Source organism: Pelophylax lessonae (genome assembly GCF_965119305.1).
Source record: "Pelophylax lessonae genome assembly, chromosome: 1".
Classification (NCBI taxonomy): Eukaryota; Metazoa; Chordata; class Amphibia; order Anura; family Ranidae; genus Pelophylax; species Pelophylax lessonae.
The window spans coordinates 15,391,692-15,413,240 of record NC_138768.1 but is presented as its reverse complement, the minus strand read 5'-3'; the positions used below and the strand labels follow the sequence as shown (position 1 = coordinate 15,413,240).

Here is a 21,549-nt window from a genome sequence, read left to right as displayed (position 1 = left end):
ATTACCACTTAAAAGTTTATTAAAATCAAAGAAGGGTAGCGTACAATATACTCACAAACGTAGCATATGAACAAGCATATAAGAAAAGGGCACCGCTCTCTTCCAGGACACTTCTCCACTGCTGGATAGCGTGATGGCGTCCTCAAAACCTGATGTGGCTTACGCGTTTCGAGGTAGGACCCTCTTCCTCAGAGCCAAAATCGCCACTCTGGCTCTGAGGAAGAGGGTCCTCCCTCGAAACGCGTAAGCCACATCAGGTTTTGAGGACGCCATCACGCTATCCAGCAGTAGAGAAGTGTCCTGGAAGTGAGCGGTGCCCATTTCCTATATGCTTGTTCATATGCTACGCTTGTGAGTATATTGTACGCTACCCTTCTTTGATTTTAATAAACTTTTAAGTGGTAATGCACAAGGTCGGTGCGCCCTTCACTTGTTGTTTTCCTGTTTCCTTACTACAGTGTGTTTGAGGATGTGGTGTACCTGGCTGTGCAGAGTGGAGGATCCCTATTCATCTGTGGCTCCTATGGGGGATGCACTACATACATTTTAGTAAATTATTTTACCATTATCGAATGATCTATATAATGATGCAAGGTCACTGCTTTAAAATGCTTTAATGATAATTAGTACAACTAATTGATTATTATTTATACTTTCTATATATCAATTAATAAAATTCATTAATGTTTAGTGTTTTCCTGACAGTTATTTAGGATTTCTCTATTGAGTATTAATTATTTCCTGCAGCATGTTTTTTTCCTGGAGTTCAGCTCAGGCTTGAAAATTATAATATAACATTTTGGGAAAAATATACATCCTAATATTGCAGCACTGGAGGTCAGTAAAGCAAATATCTCCACAACCACCATGTATTTCCCTCTGGTGCTCAGATAGGCCGGGATCATGGCAATCCAGACACTGCAGAACACCAGCATGCTGAAGGTGATGTACTTGGCTTCATTAAAACTGTCCGGTAATGTCCTCACCATGAAAGCCAGAACAAAACTCACAGCTGCCAGAAACCCCATATAACCCAACATAGAGTAGAACCCGATAACTGACCCTTCATTACACTGAATGACGATCTTCCCAGGATAGGAGAGCATGTCATACTCTTGGTAGGGAGGAGACACTGACAGCCAAATAACACAGATCAGAACTTGGATGGAGGAACAGGTCAGGACCAAAAAATTAGACACGTTGACATTGACCCATTTTTTCCATACACTGCCAGGTTTGGTGGCTTTAAATGCAATATAGACAATAGTGGTCTTGGCAAGAACAGAAGAGACAGCGATGGAGAAGAAAATCCCAAATGATATTTGTCTCAGCATGCAGGTTATATCCACAGGACGTCCGAGGAACAAGAAGACACAGAGGAAGCTCAGCAAGATGGAGGTCAGGAGGATGAAGCTCACAGTCCGGTTATTGGCTTTCACAATTGGAGTGTCCCGGTAATAAATAAAGATTCCTAATATAAATAAAGTCATCGCTGAGAATGTTAAGGATATCAATGAAAATATCAGAGCCATCGCATCATTTTCATAGGACAAAAATTCATATGTTCTGGATACACATTTCGCTTTTTTGTCATCAGGCCATTTGTCATCAGGACATTGAAAACAGCTGTCACTATCTGCAATGAGAAAGGAGGAAATACCAAATTATTTACCTAATATAAAGAAAAGTGGAGGAAACATAAATTCAAAGTGTATTTAAAAAAAATATTCAGTACATCTTATATCCCGAACTTCAGCTCTAAGCTAAATCTCCATCACTGGATGCAGCCAAGGTTGTATGAAGACATCATGCTTTCCAAGACACCAACATGTTCAATGATGGAACACTTGTACTTGATTTGCCACTTTTGTCATTTTTTAGTTAAGACACTCAACAGAAAGTTTAGTTGCTATTTTAATGTACCCATTCTTGCCTACTGCATACGTGACAACTACAGTTGTATTTTGGTCATTCCTACCTGTTACATTGGAAACTGCCCCCTCAGAACATGGGACGCACCCATAGCAGCAGACATGGATACTCCCCTTGGGAGCTTTTCTGTATCCAGGAGGACATCTGTCATTACATCGGGATATCGGCATCTGGTACATACAATCACAATCAGGTGTTCAGTCACATATTTAAGAGACCCTATCAGATATACCCAGGCTATCACTAAAATGCTCACCATTTGTACCCGCTTGGTGTTTAATGTTTTTAGATTCATATCTTATATACAGATTGAAAAGTCTGAGTTTTCTTACAGGACATAAAAACAGAGATAATCTCTGGCCTGTGGGTGTCATATGAGTCCAGCTAGCTGCCCGCTAGAGATAGGCTGAACAGCCCGCCCCCCCCCCCCCCCGGTTCGGTTCGTGCCAGAACTCTCGAACATCGCAAAAGTTCGGACCCGAACAGCGAACATCATTGAAATCTGTGGGACACGAACTTGAAAAATAAAAAGTTCCCATTTTGAAGGCTTATATGCAAGTTACTGACCATAAAAAGTGTATGGGGGCTGGCTACTGCCCTGGGGGACATGTATCAATGCAAAAGTTTTTTTTAAAAAGATCATTTTTCAAAGGACCAGTGATTTAATGATGCTTAGAGTGAAACAATAAAAATGAAAAATTCCTTTAAACTTAGTGCATGGGGTTTTCCCTTAGTCTGCGAGTAAAGTGGCACATTTGTACGATATATAGAACCTGCTTCAGCAAAACTGACATTTATAAAGAAAAAAAATGACATGTAAATTGATTTTCCCTGCAAGCTTTCTTTTTTTTTTTAAACAATGGCTTGGTGAGTCAGTCTGAATGATGAGGCTACAACTTTGTGCACATGGAAAAAGATTAGAGATTTTTTGGATAAATTCTGGTGTCTCTTTGGCAGATTTTGGATGGAAATAACAAAGTTTTGCACCAAATTATAGTACCCTCAGGACAAGAATAACATTTTGTTAGATAAAGCCTGGTGTCGGTTTCACAGACTTAGAAGTAACAGGTGCGTATAAATTGGGCTTTGGGTGTTGGTGCTGCCTTTACACCATAACCCTATAGAAGTACTCTTTATGAAAGCAAGAATTGGCCTTGCTGTAAAAAATGTAAATTTGATGCCCCTATAACTCAGTTGCATAAAAATGAGTGAAGCTTTCACCCCGTAACCTTCTAGAGCCAGGGTCGGCAACCTGTCGATCACAATCCACCTGTTGATCGCAGGAAGCCGACATATAGATCATGATTAGGGCTGTGTAGATGCTTCCCCAATGCTCTGCAGATGTTGCTCTCCCTTCACTAGCAGAGAGGAGTGAGAGGCAGCACTGTGCTGGATGAGGGGGCGGGACCAGGAGATGCTTTAGTTAACTTTGCAGGTTAACTAGCAGGTGATTGGCTGCTATTGTGTTTGGGGGGGGGGGCTAGGGGGCTGCAGATGACACTGCTATGGGGGGCCCTACAGAGGGGGGCAGAGGACACTACTTTTTTGGGGGTGGGAGGGCAGAGGACACTTCTATGGGGGGCAGAGGGCACTATAGAGGAGGGAGATGGCAGAGGACACTGCTATGGGGGGCACAAGACACTACCGTTGGGGGGTCAGAAGGAACTACTGTGTGTGTGGGAGGGTCAGAGGTCACTACTGTGCGTGTGGGAGGGTCAGAGGTCACTACTGAGTGTGGGGGGGGGTCAGAGGTCACTACAATTGTGTGTGTGTGGGGAGGGAAGAGCACACTACAGTGGAGGGCATAGTATATTATGGGGGTGATAATGTGAAAGGAGGCAGAGGACACTGCTGTGGGGAGGGGGGGGGGTGGCAGAGGATACTACTGTGGTGGGGGGAGTGATTTTAAGCAGGACAGAAGACACTGCTGTGACACACTATGTGTTTTTATTGGATACTTTATTTATTTATCTTTTTTAAAGGACTACAATGACACAACCCCCACCCCCAGTGGGATTTTTAAATTCCTACATATTGTCCAGGTAATTCTCAACCTCTTAAAGGTTTCCTACCCCTGTTCTAGAGGTACTCTTGATGAAAACAAGTTGGGGAAAAATAGTTTTTTGGGTCTTGGTGGTGCCTTCACCCCGTAACCTTCTAGAGGTACTCTTGATGAATGCAAGAATTGGCCTTACTGTAAAAAAAAATTAAATGTGATGCTCTGTCAAACTGTTTTGAAAAAATTTGTCTTTGGGTGTTGGTGGTGCTTTCACCCCATAACCTACTAGAAATACTCCTGATTAAAGCAAGAATTGGCCTTGCTTTAAAAAAATTAAATTTGATGCCCCTGTCACACAGCTGGGGAAAAATTGATCTTTGGATATTGGTGAAGCCTTCACCCCATAACCTTCAAGAGGTAGTCTTGATAAAAGCAAGAATTGTCCTTGCTGTAAAAAAATGACATTTGATGCACCTGTCTAACAAGTGTGGAAAAATTGGTCCTTGGGTGATAAAATTGTGCCCATGAAACCTATACCAAAAAATTACTTCTAGATAAAGTCAAACCCACAAAGTTAGGCAGCCTAGGCAGCCCCGCCAGAGATTTGAGATCCCAATAAAATGTAATCAGTAACATCGGCATCAGGGACTTGATAGCTGCTGCTAATCCAGGACTGATTCATTTTGACAAATGTCAGCCGGTCAACGAAATCTGTGGACAGACGCGCTCTTTTATCTGTCACAAAATTTCCGGCAGCACTGAATGCTCATTTGGAAAGCACGCTGGATGCAGGGTGCCCAGCAGATTAATTGCATGCTTGGCAAGTTCTGGCCAGTGGTCTATTCTCATGACCAAGAAACCCAGTGGATCGTCTACTGGAAAGCTCTCCATGTTTTTTTTCGCCCTAGATAATCTTTCAATATATGATGCAGACGCTGTTGATGGGATCTTGAAGCTGAAAGACGAAAAAAATGTGAAATGCTTCAATAAGGCAGCCCCCTTCTCACTGCACCTCCTTTGACCAACAGAAGCCTCAAAACTAGCTTTTCCATGAGACTGTAACCTACCAGAGTCTGGAAAGGCGATACAGAAACTCATCTTTAAGCTATCCTCAATATTTGTTATCGAATGATTTCCGAGACTTTCCCATTGTAATGGTGATCAAGGAGGGTTGCCAACCAATAATGATCCTTCTCCTTGATGCCGCAAATTCTCTGGTCCTTTTGCAGGCTTTGAAGAAAAAAGGAGCCCATGCACCGCAAGTTTGCAGAGGCATGAGAAGCAGAGTCTTTAGGGTCACTAAGGATTACAGTATCTGGAACTGCCTCCCAGTCATGTACTACTTCCAAGGTTTCTGGGAACTGAAAACCATCTCTTAAGGTTTGACATCTGTGTTCCTTTGCTTCAATGCCTCCAAAACTGCCAGAATCATCCTCCTCCTCCTCCCTCTCCTCTTGTGTGTTCTGTGCTGTCACAAGAATGGTGTCTGCATAAAGTGGGCCTTATCTCCCTCCTGCTGCTCTGCCTCGAGTGCCCTGTCCATAATGATATGCAGAGTATACTTCAGCAGAAACACAAAAGGGATTGTGTCACTGATGCATGCCTGTCACCATGCTTGTCACCTTCTCAAATGGTGACAGTACAGTGCATGCATATTTTATCAGCAGCCATTGGTGTGGGGGAAAAAAGTGGAGCTGCCCTGAGCCTGTCCTTGTGCCATACTCACACAGGTACTCATTGGCAGCTCTCTGCTGCATGTGCTGAATTTTAGCCAACCGAAATTTGGCTGTGTATGACCGCCTGAAATGGCTACAGACTCTTCTGGCCTGCCTTAGAAGATCTTGCAATCCTGGGTACCTGTTTAAGAAATGCTGTACCACCAAACTGAGGACATGTGCCAGGCATGGCACATGTGTGAACTTTCCCTGTCGAAGGGCGGACAGTAGGTTAGTGCCATTTTCACACACCGCAATTCCTGGCTCAAGCTGCCATGGCGTGAACCGCCTCTGGGATTGCCTCTGCAGAGCTGAAAGAATCTCTGCTCGGGTGTGGCTATTCTGCTCTAGACAGACCAGCTGAAGCACTGCATGGCATATTTTAGCCTGACTCGTTGAATAGTCCCTTGAATGCTTAGGGGGTACTAGTGGTTCATAGGACGATTCAGCAGAAGAGGGCATTGAGGAGGAGGGGGTGGGCTAAGAGATCTTGCATCATCACCACCAGCTGTTTAGAGACGTGACAGCAAAACAAGCTCCAGCACAGAGCCCTATCCTGCATCCTTCCTAATTGCAAGCAGAGTTACCCAGTGTGCTGTGAATTAAATATATCATCCCTGACCATGCTTTCTGGACCATGTGTCAGCAGTATTGTGGACCTTGCTGCTAAGTGCCTTGCCCAACGATGCCAAAACATTGCCTTCCAATTGATTGTACAAAGCTGGAATGGCCTTACATGCAAAGAAATAGTGACTGGAAACCTGCCATTGTGGTCCAGAACAATCTGCAAATTCACAGAAGGGGGCAGATTCTACCAAATGGAAAGGCATGAGTTGTAAAGCCAGCATATTGGACAAGCTGGAATTTGGCTGGGCATGTTGGTGGCAGGGAGTGTATTTTTTTTTTCAATGCAGCAACTGGGGCAGAGAAAATTGCTTGCTATACTCTACAGCTGGTGGTGTGCTACTGGCAAACGTGTTGCAAAGACCTGTGACACTCTTTGCTATACCATCATCCCTGTCAGTGGAAGCTGCTGAAAGGTCATGAGATATAGTAGGGGTAGGTTAAATGCCTCGTCAAGCATGTGGTACCCAAATGGCTGGTGGTTTTGCCACGCTTGATCTGCTTGCAGCAGAGATTGCAAATTGCAACAGTGCGATTGACTGCACATGTGCAAAAAAGTCCCACACAGCTGAGCTGTGGGAAGTCGGCCAGGAGATAACAGCTCCACATTCTGATGGAATAGGGTGGCTGCTCTAAACTCTTTCATGATATCTGCCTCTGGAGGACATCCTGCCTCATTCAGGTTGTGCCTCACCCTCACTTTCCTCCTCTGCTCTATCCGGCACCCAAGTCACATCAGTGACCTCATCATCATCATCTCCTCCATCCTCATCATCACTGGAGCCAAGTTGGGAATACGCTGTGGCTGGGAGAACATGACTGCCAATTTGTTGTTTATCAGTGTTCTTTCCTCTCTGTAGGATCATGTTACTCCCTTTCTGTACCTCAGAACCAACATCAGAATCAAGAAACTTCTGTGCATCGTCAAGAAGCAAGTGGCTGACGCTATGTTCAAATAATTCAGCTGACTCCTCCATGCATGATGTTGGGGCTATGGCAGGAGTAGCTGTGGACAAGGAGGCAGAATAAGCCACTCTAGCTGCAGTGGACTGCACACTACTGTCAGCTTGGGTCATAGATGATGAGGAGGATGAGGATGGTTTAGTAAGCAAGTCCACCACCTCTGTATGCTGTGGCTGGATAGCACAGGCAACAACACTAAACAGAGACAAATGTTCCCTGCCTGAGGACTGACCACGTCCACCTTTGTCTGTGGACACATACGCTGCTAGCCCCCTCATAGTGGCATGGGAACATCTGCCTCTGCTTGTTGGCCTCCCAGACATGATGAGGAGGGGGGGCTTATTTCCAAAATTGAATAGAAACCGGGAAACGTGTGATTGGATGCACTTTCTTGAATGAAAAGTGGCAATTGGTGCACTTATTTGAGGACTGCCACTGACAGAAATGTAAAAACTTAAAACAAATAAATGAAAAAGGTGGAACACCAGCATTGCAGTCAAAAAAACTGCAGCTGACAATTTAAAAGGGGGCAGGCAGGGGACAAAAAACAAAGCACGCAGCAACCAAAATAAAAAAGGGGGGCCCCCCCCTTTTTTTTTTCTCTCTCCTCCCTCTCTCTTCCCCATTACCTCTCTTCCCCCTCCTCCTTCCCAGTCCCTCCCATATTTTCCTTCTCTCTATTGCCTTCTCTTTCCCCCCAGTCTGTTGTCCCTCTCTCTATACCAGCTATACAATCCGCTAGTCACTGATTAGTGGGATCCCTCCCATCCATCGGCCGCTCTTACCCCCTACTCTCCATACAACCTGGCTAACTGCATTTTATACATGGTGCCGCTGTGGCACATGAGCCTTCCTTTGTACAATTTCCGTTGGCTCAGGTTTCTGCCCCATGCCTCCCCCTTATACCATTTGTGGCCCGATTGGTGTGATATGCTACTTAATCTGTATGGATCCCACCAAACCCAAGTTAATGTATAGCCTACTATGTGTTGTTTTTTGTGCTGATCTCCTTTGTGTATATTGTTCTGATTTCTGTATGGCTCATTGTATACCCTGTATGTTCTTTTTGACTTCTTCAATAAAATGTTTATGGATAAAAAAAAGGGGGGTATACAACACAAAGTTTTATATAACAGTGTGTTAAACACTGCACTACACTAACACACTACACTGACACTACACTACACTGACACTAACACACTACACTGACACTAAATTATACTCACACTACACTAACACACTACACTGACACTACACTATACTCACACTATACTCACACTACACTGACACTACACTGTACTCACACTATACTCACACTACACTGACACTACACTATACTCACACTATACTCACACTACACTAACACACTACACTGACACTACACTATACTCACACTACACTGACACTACACTAACACTCTACACTCACAATAAGTCACAATAAGTGAACACACTAACTGGCTAGTAGCAAACAGAGCCCTGCTCTATCTATCTTCACTCCAACGCAATGCAAAAGCTTCCTGTGAGAAGGAAGTTTTTATAGTGTGAAGTGGGACTATGAGCACTGAGCTGTGATTGGATAAAGTCATAATCACTCACACCCTATACTCTGATAGTGCTTTGTGCCCTAACTGGCAAAGAGCTTTCTTTTGATGATATTTATTCACCACTGGGTTTTTTTATTTTTTGCAAAACATTTTGAAAGAAAAAACTTTTTCCTCTTTCTGTTATAAAATTTCCAAATAAAAAAATGTATCTTCTTCACTGATGTGTGCTGATGTGGCTGCACTGATGAGGCGGTACTGATGGGCACTGATGAAGAGGCACTAATGAGGCAGCACTGATGGGCACGCATGAAGAGCCACTGATGAGGCTGCACTGATGAGAGGGCACTGATGAGGAGGAACTGATGGGCACTGATGAAGAGGCACTGATGAGGTGGCACTGATGGGCACTGATATGCTGCACTGATGGGCAATAATAGGCTGCATTGATAGGCACTAATTAGGCTGCACTGATGGGCACTGATAGGCACTGATGAGGCTGCACTGATGAGGCGGCACTGATGAGCACTGATGAGGTGGCACTGATGAGCACTGTTGAAGAGGCACTGGTGAGGATGCAATGATGATGCAGCACTAATGGGCACTGACGAAGAGGCACTGATGTGGCTGCACTGATGAGGTGGCACTGATGAGCACTGATGAGGTGGCACTGATGAGCACTGTGGAAGAGGCACTTATGAGGCTGCAATGATAATGGTGGCACTGATGGGCACTGACGAAGAGGCACTGATGAGGCTGCACTGATGAGCACTGATGAGGTGGCACTGATGGGCACTGATGAAGAGGCACTGATGATGCGGCACTGATAGGCACTGAGGGAGAGGCACTGATGAGGCAGCACTGATGCTGCAGTACTGATCGGCACTGATGAGGCTGCACTGATGCGATGGCACTGATAGGCACTGATAAAGTGGCACTGATGGGCACTGATAAAGAGGCACTGAAGAGGTGGCACTGATGGGCACTGATAGGCGGCATAGATATGCTTAACTGATTGGCACTAATAGGCTACATTGATGGGCACTGATGAGACTGCACTAATGAGGCAGCACTGATGATCACTGATGAGGCGGCACTGATGAATAGGCACTGATGAGGCGGCACTGATGGGCACTGATGAGGTGGCACTGATAAAGAGGCACTGATGAGGCAGCACTGATGGGCACTGATAGATGGCACTGATATGCTGCACTGATGGGTACTAATAGGCTGCATTGATAAGCACTAATTAGGTGGACACTGATGGGCACTAATGAGGCTGCACTGATGGGCATCGATGAAGAGGCACTGATGAGGCGGCACTGATATACTGCACTGACGGGCATTGATATGCTGCACTGATGATTTATCAGTATCAACATGCGTTGGTAATGTGAAAAAAATTCCATGACAAATTTGTTTGCCTAAATAATTTTTATATTGTTTATAAAATACATTAAAGGTGCCTATTTTTTTTATTTTTTTTATAAGCAGACAAATGTACAAAATTGTGAAAAATTATTTTACAACATTTTTTACACTGACCCATATTTTTTAAACTGTACTTGTTTCTCTGTGCACACAAAGCACAAATATTTAAATGTCTCACCGTGCCTCTCTTCCAGACGATGTCTTCTGGGTTAATGTTGAATATTTTATTTATGGTTTTTCCATCATGAAAGCTGGCCAATGGTTGGAAAGCGGATTCATAACGTTCTCCGGTTTTATGAATGATCCAATTGGCTAGAATCAGCCCGGATTGGACTTCCCCGCCATTGTTAAAGAAGATTTCTTCTCCGGTTTGGTCAGTGTAATGGACCTTTCTCACAAAGTGATGCAGCTTTCCGAAGGAGGATGGAAACAAATATAATCAGTTACAAGAGTTCTTAGGGCCAGTTCACACCACATGCAGTCCAATGCGTTTTTTTTTCTGCATCGAAAACGCATGGAAAATAGGTTACAGTATATGGTTTTCAATGGCATAGTTCACACCAGTGTGGTCAGTTCAGGTGCGTTCCAGTTCCATAAAAAAAAGTAGAACATGCTGCATTTTATCTGCACTGGACTGTACTGGAATGCAGTAAAACTCATAAAAAACGCACCTAAACGCACTAAAAAGGCAACAAAAATGCACTGGAACTCAAATGTTCTTATTTAAGGGTAAGTAAAAAGAGGGGGGAAAATGCACTGGACCACTTTAAAAATGCAGCAAAATTGCATCAAAAACGTACTGAAATGCTTGAAAAACGCATACAGAAAAGCAACCGGAACGCATCTGGACTGCGTTTCTATGGTGTGAACTGACCCTAAAGCGGTATTAAACCCAAAACCAAACATGTAATATATGGCAGCTTAACCACTCCTGGACCGGAAGATTTTCCCCCTCAATGAACGGTCAGCTGTGTTTACAACACCTGACTAGGGATGATCGAACTTTTCAAAAGTTCGGTTTGGCCAGAACATCCGAACTTCCCGAAAGTTCGGCCTGGATTTCAGAACCCCATTGAAATCAATGAGACCCGAACTTCGGTAATCAAAAAACACCATTTTGAAGCCCTAAAACCCAATAAATGCCCCTAAAAAGTGCCTAGGATTCTGGGTCATACCCCAGGGACTATTAATCACACAAAAAAAAGTTCTTAAAAATTGTCATTTTTGATAGAGAGCCAATTATTGGAAAAATTAAAAAAAAAAAAATTAAAAAAAAAAAATTTCTTTGGATTTAGTATCTGGGGGGTCTAAAAAGTGTACCTGTGAAGATTCAGCTCTGTAGCATGTCCAGAACCAGAAAAAAAGATCATTTTTCAGTAGAGCAGGGATGGTGGGACCCTCCTTTTACACCTATATGATCTTTTTTTGGGGGTTCTGGACATGCTACAGAGCTGAAACTTCACAGGTACACCTTTTAGACCCCCCAAACACAAAATCACACAAACAAAAGTTCTTTTCACACATTGCCGGTTTAGTAGCAAGCGTTTTTTTGGGCATTTTTTGGGTTCTTTGGAGGCAGGAAAAACATCTGAACTTGTGTATAGTGGTATATATACTACTATACACAAGTTCAGATGTTTTGCCTGCCTCCAAAGAACCTCAAAAAATGCCAAAAAAAACGCTAGCGTCAAAAAAAAAAAAAAACGCCCAGGTGTGTTGTTGCAGGCATTTTTTGGGGGTTTTTGGAGGCAGGCAAAACATCTAAACTTGTGTACACACACATACTTATATGTATTTTACACTTAGACATATATAGGTGTTATGGGAGCGTAACTATATTAGTGTAAATGATTTCATTAGCGCAAGCATATATTTCTGCTACTATCACACCTATATATGTCTAGGTGTGTATATACATATAAGTATGTGTGTATATATACTCATATACACAAGTTCAGATGTTTTGCCTGCCTCCAAAAACCCCCAAAAAATGCTTGCAACAACACACCTGGGCGTTTTTTTTTTTTTTTTTACGCTAGCGTTTTTTTGGGCATTTTTTTGGGTTCTTTGGAGGCAGGCAAAACATCTGAACTTGTGTATAGTGGTATATATACACACATACTTATATGTATATTACACTTAGACATATATAGGTGTGATAGGAGCAGAACTATATTGGTGTTAATTATTTCATTAGCGCAAGTAGTTTTTTCTGCTCATTTCACACCTATATATGTCTAGGTGTTTATATACATACATGGGTGTGTATATATACCCCCTATACACATGTTCAGATGTCATGTCTGACTCCAAACATGTCCTCAAAAAATCCCTATAGATGCCTGCAGCCAAAAAGAATGCTGACGGCGGCGAAGCCATATTACTGCAGCGAAAGTGACTTGAGAGAAACTAGCTTTTCTCTATTGCGGTCACCCTGATATGGAAGGGTTTGGTCACCCTGCCATAGCAGTCAGTGTCAGTTAACCCTACACTACACTATGGTCACCCTGACACTTCACACTTTCCCTACAGAAACTAAATTTTTGCATCTAACTAAAGTGTAAAGGAGCACTCTAACTACACTAGATATCCCTTTCCTCACACTAATAATTGCTAAATGACACTTTTGAAGTAAAATTAACAGAACTGCTTCCATTCTCTTCCATGTCCCTGTATAACAATGCTAGGAATTTGGCGGGGGCTATCTTATATACTGGGGGGCGTATTCACTAATGATTGGCCTAGGGACCCCCTAGTCACTCCAATCACATTCCTAGCATTCTCCTGCCCCCTCAATTGGCTTTTGCTAATGGTTCTGGTCCAATCACGGGCTTTTAAAGCCCATTTCCTGTCCCATTGCATTTTGGTCGGTTCTGGTTGCCGAATTCTGAACTTTTTGGGCAAAAAGTTCTAAATTCGGCCGAACCTCGAACAGCCAATGTTCGGGCCGAACCGATGGTCGACCCGAACCGTTCGATCATCCCTACACCTGACTGTTCTTCTCTCTCAGCGGAGAACGATTGCAGGTGCCCGGTGGCAATTGCGGCTTCCGGTCCCATGGATCGACATCCCCGCTGCCTAGTGGGGGAGGGGCTTATGGAATCAACACAGAGACCTGTGCTCATAAATAGGAGGAGCTCTGTACTGATTTCAGAGAGAACAACGGTCTGCTGTGTTTACAACAGCAGACCGCCATTCTCTCTTCATTGGGAGCGATCACGGCTGCCGGCCCGGTGCATCGACTTCCCCCTGATCACTCCGGTGAACCACCGTACAGTTACGGCAATTCACAGGAACCTGCCACCGTATAACTGTTGTACGGCGGATGGTCTGCAAGTGGTTAAAAATCATTAGATGCAGTTCCTTTTTTTTTTTTTGGATGAAGGAGTACAGGGGGGCACCTTCGGAGAGCAGCATTGAGGAAGGGGGGTGTTAGATGGACTAGCAGATTTAGATACAGTGCATTGCGAAAGTATTCGGCCCCCTTGAACTTGTCGACCTTTTGCCACATTTCAGGCTTCAAACATAAAGATATAAAACTGTAATTTTTTGTGAAGAATCAACAACAAGTGGGCGTGCAAAATTATTCAGCCCCCTTAAGTTAATACATTGTAGCACCACCTTTTGCTGCGATTACAGCTGTAAGTCACTTGGGGTATGTCTCTATCAGTTTTGCACATAGAGAGACTGAAATTTTTGCCCATTCCTCCTTGCAAAACAGCTCGAGCTCAGTGAGGTTGGATGGGGAGCGTTTGTGAACAGCAGTTTTCAGTTCTTTCCACAGATTCTCGATTGGATTCAGGTCTGGACTTTGACTTGGCCATTCTAACACCTGGATATGTTTATTTGTGACCCATTCCATTGTAGATTTTGCTTTATGTTTTGGATCATTGTCTTGTTGGAAGACAAATCTCCGTCCCAGTCTCAGGTCTTTTGCAGACTCCATCAGGTTTTCTTCCAGAATGGTCCTGTATTTGGCTCCATCCATCTTCCCATCAATTTTAACCATCTTCCCTGTCCCTGCTGAAGAAAAGCAGGCCCAAACCATGATGCTGCCACCTCCATGTATGACAGTGGGGATGGTGTGTTCAGGGTGATGAGCTGTGTTGCTTTTACGCCAAACATAAAGTTTTGCATTGTTGCCAAAAAGTTTGATTTTGGTTTCATCTGACCAGAGCACCTTCTTCCACATGTTTGGTGTCTCCCAGGTGGCTTGTGGCAAACTTTAAACAACACTTTTTATGGATATCTTTAAGAAATGGCTTTCTTCTTGTCACTCTTCCATAAAGGCCAGATTTGTGCAGTATACGACTGATTGTTGTCCTATGGACAGAGTCTCCCACCTCAGCTGTAGATCTCTTTAGTTCATCCAGAGTGATCATGGGCCTCTTGGCTGCATCTCTGATCAGTCTTCTCCTTGTATGAGCTGAAAGTTTAGAGGGATGGCCAGGTCTTCGTAGATTTGCAGTGGTCTGATACTCCTTCCATTTCAATATTATCCCTTGCACAGTGCTCCTTGGTATGTTTAAAGCTTGGGAAATCTTTTTGTATCCAAATCCGGCTTTAAACTTCTCCACAACAGTATCTCGGACCTGCCTGGTGTGTTCCTTGTTCTTCATGATGCTCTCTGCGCTTTAAACGGACCTCTGAGACTATCACAGTGCAGGTGCATTTATATGGAGACTTGATTACACACAGGTGGATTCTATTTATCATCATTAGTCATTTAGGTCAACATTGGATCATTCAGAGATCCTCACTGAACTTCTGGAGAGAGTTTGCTGCACTGAAAGTAAAGGAGCTGAATAATTTTGCACGCCCAATTTTTCAGTTTTTTATTTGTTAACAAAGTTTGAAATATCCAATAAATTTCGTTCCACTTCATGATTGTGTCCCACTTGTTGTTGATTCTTCACAAAAAATTACAGTTTTATATCTTTATGTTTGAAGCCTGAAATGTGGCAAAAGGTCAAAAAGTTCAAGGGGGGCGAATACTTTCGCAATGCACTGTAGACTAATAAATTGCAGCCAATCTCCAGCTCAGGCTGCAGTTACACAAGCAGTAACAGCAACACATTTTTTTTTTTCTTTTGGGATAAGGGTTTTACATAAATAAATAAAAGCTGATCATCGTAAGTACCCCCAGTGAGTGGTAAATGGTTTGTCTCATCCCTGTAATTCCTACTTTTGCAGGAGAGCTTGTTCTGTTGAAAAAACAACAGACTTACTGGCTGGATCTCCAGATAAAAATAAAGGAAAAAATAAAAAAGGAAAACGAATGCAGCCATCCCATCCAAGAATTAATAAGCTGTAATATAATTGCTTTTGTGTTTGATACTGCATTATGAGTATCTGCTAAAGTCCAGCAAATACTGCAGCTCTGTATTCATCAATATCATTTTAAATGTAGTTTGATCAGTGTTCCTTCATTTTTTTTTGTTCCTTAATTTTACTTCATTTCTTTTTCTTCTCCCCCCCCCCCTTTTTTTTTATTTTATTCCCCTATTGGCTGGGATATTTCCATCTAATATTATGTATTGATGAAAAATGTTAAAAGTTTAAAATGCATTATCTGTTTGTACTGTTATACATTTTCTGCTTCTTATCGATGATAATGTGTAATAGTTTGCGTTTACTCATTAGGACGCTGCACCTGCCAGGGGCTCCATATTCTCACTCATGTTTGGTATAATGATACTCTTTAAAGTCCTAACTACTAGGACCACAGCATGATTAGGTCTGAGGACCATATCATTAGGTTGTGTGCCCTCCTTTTTCTTTTAAAATTTTACTTGGTATCGACCTCTTGTATTTCCCTGTACAGCAGAGCTCTAATTGGGGAAGAAAGAAGGGGCCAATCATTCCTGCTGCAGTGTGCATGTGCTAACAAAGAGCATGCTGATAGGAGGAGAGAGAAGAGTCTTATCAGTCTGCTGTGTCTCCTTTCCCTGTCTAGGCAAAGGCTTGGGTAGGGACACGACCTGTAAAAGTTACTGAACTGCAGCTGAGCGACAGAGCTTTTTTGTTATTTGACCAGTGTAAGTTGTAAAACAAAAAGTGTTAATTTTAGTGAAGTTGCAATTTTATTTTCAATTTTGAAATCTGTAAAATGTGTTACTAAAAAATTAAGAAACAAAGTGAATACAAAAAGTTTACATTGCATTTGTTACATGTTGTTTGTATGTTATATACAGCAGTTTTGTATCTCAATGTGCCTTGTTTTATCTAGGCATGTATCTACTATTTTCACTGCATATTGCTGTACCATGTTTATTTTGCCTTCAATAAAACCGTTTAACCACTTAAGCCCCGGAGGATTTGGCTGCTAAACGACCAGGGGGTATTTTGCGATTCGGCACTGCGTGACTGTAACAGACAATTGCGCGGTCGTGCGATGCTGTACCTAAACGAATTTGACGTCCTTTTTTTCCCACAAACAGAGCTTTCTTTTGGTGGTATTTGATCACCTGTGCGATTTTTTGATCATGCGCTATAAACAAAAAAAGAGCGTCAATTTTGCAAAAATAACAATATTTTTCACATTTTTTTATATGAAATTCCCCCCAAAAAAAATGTAAAAATCAACATTTTTTAACATTTTCGGCCAATTTGTTTTATGCTACCTATGTTTGGTGAAAAAAATAGCAAAAAGCGTATTTTTATTGGTTTACGCAAAAGTTATCGCGTTTACTAACAAAGGGAAAGATTTTTGTCATTTTTGTTGTTTTTTTTTTTTAACGCGTAATGGCGGCGATCTGCGATTTTTTTTGCGGTACTGCGGACATATCGGACCCTTGACTGACATTTTTGACACTTTTGGGGTTACCAGTGACATTTCTACAGTAATCAGTGCTATACATATGCACTGTTACTGCAAAAATACACTGGTAGTGAAGGGGTTAACTTTATTTGAGAGGGAGGGGCTGTGTGTGTCCCTAGGGGCGTGATTCTTACTGTGATTGGCTGTGGCTTGAGCTGTATCGACACTGATCAACGGTTCTACATAGTAGAACCGTGTGATCAGTGTCTTTACACCGAGGTAGAATGACAGGTGGCTTGTTTACACAAGCCGCCTGACTTTCTCCCTCTCCCCCGACGATCGCCGAGTGACCGGCGGACATCGGGTCCACCGGTCACACGCGCGGGGGGGTCCGTGACTGCGCGGGAGTGGGAGCGCGCCTCCGCGGGCGCGCGCTCGCTCCCCAGAGCCTCACAGGCTAGCAACGTAGACCTACGTCGCTCTGCCTGTGAGGGGCTGACTGCCGCAGTAAATATACTGTGAGCAGTCGGCAAGCGGTTAAAAGAAAAAAAAAAAAAAGTTTACATATTAATTATAAAAAAAAAAAAAAGGAATATGAAAAACTTGGCAGACAAAAAAAAAATATATATATACATATATATATATATATATATATATATATATATATAAAATTGAAAAGAAATAGGTGTTTCCAAGATAACAGACTCTATATTGGCCCCATGAGACCCGTATGTGGGCATAGGATACACCAGAGGTGGGACTTTTAAGGTGAGGTTCATTGGCATAAGTAGATAAATGATAATACAGAACAGTAGATAAAATACAATAATTTTATTAATACATAATTGACATAGAGATTAGTCAACAAATGATGCTAAGCATCAGTGCAAGTATACAAAATAGTGCAATAAAACATGGATTTAAGAACCATATCCTATAGTAGCAGGGTCACACAGGTTGGACTATATCCTGCTAGTTCCAACCGGAGTAGCAGGTGCTGTACAGTGGAAATCAAGTGTGTGCAGGAGGAAGGAAGAAGAGGACTTTTGTAAATAGGGAGGAAGCTGTCCCTGGTTCTGTGTTTTAACATTTTTAAGTTGGGCATCCCATAATTCCCTACCCCATCTAAGTTATTATCCCCTAATAAAAACAACAAAAACAAGCCAAGGACTGTTTTCTGAGTTGGAATGAATGAAGGAAATGTGCAGTGGTGGGGAACCGGGACATCAGCGACTCCTACGGGGGTAGTGCTACAATATAATAGACAAAAAGGACAGGAATTAATGAGGGTTGATTCGGTTGAACAAAGGGATAATAGAAGGTTTAAAAGAACACCGTTTATACAGCATTTGTATGGAATAATAAGTCATTTGCTTGCTCTGGCAGCAGACTCAAAAACTCAGATTCTTCGGGACACTACCAGTATCCCTTTTAGCTGGCACTCATCCTCTGACTTTACTAGCTTAAAGGGGTGGCCATTAAAGAACAGGCCCCCTGACTGAGGTCTGTACTTACAGTAGCCAGGAACAGATCCTTCTAGGTTTGTCTCCCACCCAGTCAGCTCTGCAGGATATCTGGATTGCAGCTTCTGAGACTCTGGCCCTCAGGTCGACTACCCGAGGCTGCATGGCAGCATTTACAGAGGAGGGGCAGGACCCCCCTTCCTCCGGGACCCTGCTCTCCAGTTAAAGAGACTGTGCAAACAAGCTCTCGTGGTATAAATACAGTCACCCAGCATGCCTTGGGGCACCTTCCTCTGCCAATGGCCAGGGCTTTTTTAACACTCATGCTCCCCTTTGTCAGATTTCCTCCCACTGTCCATTAGGCCCCTTCCTATTGGACCCGTGTGAAACAGGCAGACAACATGAGCAGCATCTGATCACACTGCGCAGATCCTATCAATAGATCACTGCTCCCTGTTAGGTACAGAGTACTTAAATTTGCCCGATAGTCCTCTGTTAGGCAGGGAAATCCAAAAACTATGCACTCTCTAGCACCTACCTAGGAGGGTGCAACACTTAAAAATATTAATATCCTTTTAAAAGTCCAAAGCCCAATTGGCAAGAATATTAGAAAAGTCCATCAGGCATTAGAATCTTCGTGCAAGGATAAAAATGTTCACAAACACCCAGGGTGACAACTCCCACCACCGACAGATAGAATGGCCGCTCACCTCATGAAATTGACCCCTGAACTAACAGAATGGTCATATACACTTGTCCCACCATGGGGTGTGTATATACAGAGGTGTCGGATCCCAGTATGGAAGATGAAATTCAGGTTATATATGAAAAAGTAAGGGAGACTAATAGTATACAGTATGTAAAACCACTCACATTTTTTTTTACTTGGCTGTAAACAAATAGTAGTATAACAATCTCCCATTAGCCAGGATAGCAGCAGGTGACATCGTGTTGTGTAGCTCCTCCTCCCATACTCGTTACGTCCAATGGGGCGGGATGAAACTACGCAGTCACCCAATCACATATATAAGTCCAGTACCATGGGAACCACTAACGCCATCCCTGAACAGAGTACACTTCCGGCCTCGCATAATCAACATAGATTCCACATCCAATCACACATCAGAAAGGGTGGAGAAATCCCGCAGTATTAAATACACCCGATGTAGTCACAAGGATGTCATAAACATTCACAGGGGAAGTGTGGCAACCCGGAAGTGTTAACCAATTCATCGAATAAACACAACTGTTATATAAGTGTTCGGCCGCAGGCCGGTATTTGTGGGAGGAGCTAGTAGGCTTTATAGCGCCGCCCCTCCGCTATACCGGCCTGCTGCTGCTCGGATCGTAACTCGGCCTGGTCATGTGTTCTAGGTGGTCACCTGACGTCGGCCGGATATCGCGGCCTCGAGGACCGGACTTCCGGTCGGGACCTGAGACAGGGAACGCTGCTGCGGGCGCCGAGCTCCTCTATCCCTACGGGGCATCCCAGCTTGTCCTCCGTCAGTGCCTAGCCTACCGCTGCCATCCATCCCAGCTCCTCTGCCTCCGGCCGCCGTCTGCACTGCTGCTTCTGACAAGCTCTACTTCGTTGCTTCTCCCCGCTGTTCAGCAGGGGATCAGGTACCTGCAGGGTATGGGGGGGGAGGGGGGGAGGCATCTTCCTGCACACACTGCCTGCCTCTCTGTGGGCCACGGCTACCTCCATTACACAGGCTCTATGCACACACGGCCTGCCTCTCTGCTAGGCCTCGGCTACCTTTTTGATTGTTCATGTTTCTCCTGCACTCACTGCCTGCCTCTGTAAGCCTTGGCTAACTCATCTCTCGTTCTCCCATATTACTGTCTCTGCTTCTTGTTACACGGCTGCCTTGTACTGGGGGGGGTCGCTCTGCCTTAGTCGGAGAGGGGGTTGGTGCCCAGGGGTTGGGGGGGGGTCTCATTAGCTTGCTGGGCTTATGTTCTGTTCCTGGTTCCTTGTTATGTATCACTAGTGGGGGGTCACGGGTTGACCCCCCTTTGACCATTTTGCCTTTTTCAGGTTCTCACCATGTCCTTCAATGCCGGCATCAGGTACTACTTCAGGTTAGGTTCCTCGTATCCACATGGCTCCGCATCATTTTAGTCTTCACAGACGCTACCCTGGCGTCGCCCATAGACACGGTTCCGCCATTGGCCTCCACACACTTAGTCACCTTGTCTGGCATGCGCCCGGTGGTTAGGCCCCTTCCGGTACCCCTTAGGCTCGTTCCACACCTTCTGTGATTCACCTGCGGTTGCCGTTCGGTTCTGTGCTCCGTCACGGCTTTATCACCTCTGTGCACTTACCACTCTTCATGTCGTTGTCCTTTTCGTAGGCACTGTTGTTCGCTGTTGCACTCCAACTGTGTTGTTCTTGTCATGTATTGTCCCCCCCCCTCCCCCGTAGGGCAAGTAAACTGGCTGTTATGGTTCAGGTGCTGGCCCTAGTTCCCTCCTTTCATAGCCGGTCCCGCGAGGCCAACCTCCCAATCTCGTCGGAGATTTTATCACCCCTCGGGCCAAACCAAAGCTAGCGCCTCGCTCCACCCTCCTCTTGGGTTTATAGTTAGGGCCTCACCTGTCACGGCCACACGTTTTTGATTCTGTACTGTCACCGAGAGGCCAACTTCCCGCCACCACGTCAGTGGCTCACGCCCCTCGCCCAAATCATAGGTAGAGCCTCTCACCGGCCGCTTGGCATCTAGCAGGGCCTCACCTGTCATGGGGTAGTTAAGTTTTTCGCCTCTGGGCTCTAGCTAGCCAGCCAGTGGTTCTCCAAACACGTTACGGTCGTTAATCGGACTTGGGCGTTTTATTTTTTTGTTTCCTTCAACAGCGGGCCTCAAGGAGCCATCCTGGAAGAAGGATCTTCTTCCCCCTCCACGCCAGCCAGGCCCAGCACCCCCGTCAGATCTGGTACCCCCAGGGGTCGTCGGGTTCCATCTCCGCTGGGTTCCTACGGGTCTTGGACCATTCCGAAGATCTCAGCGGTCCTACGCCAAAAGGGTATCCCGTTCCCAGCCACGGCAAGGAAAGCGGAACTTTTCAGATTGATGACAGAACATCCAGAAGATCCTGGACTGGGCACCAGCTCTCAG

General features: G+C 44.2%; 1 protein-coding gene across 1 annotated transcript in view; it reads right to left on the bottom strand.

Moving 5' to 3' along the window:
• Window positions 1-734: 734 nt before the first annotated feature.
• Window positions 735-21,549, bottom strand: part of LOC309568105 (vomeronasal type-2 receptor 26-like) — a gene marked incomplete at its 3' end in the record, with an annotated part of 54,564 nt that continues 33,749 nt past the window's right edge. The window contains exons 2-3 of the mRNA XM_082273701.1: window positions 1,979-2,102; window positions 735-1,636 (exon numbers count right to left, since the gene is read on the bottom strand). Of these exons, the coding sequence (XP_082129827.1) occupies window positions 735-1,636; window positions 1,979-2,102 (1,026 nt within the window). The remainder of the gene's footprint in view (window positions 1,637-1,978; window positions 2,103-21,549) is intronic.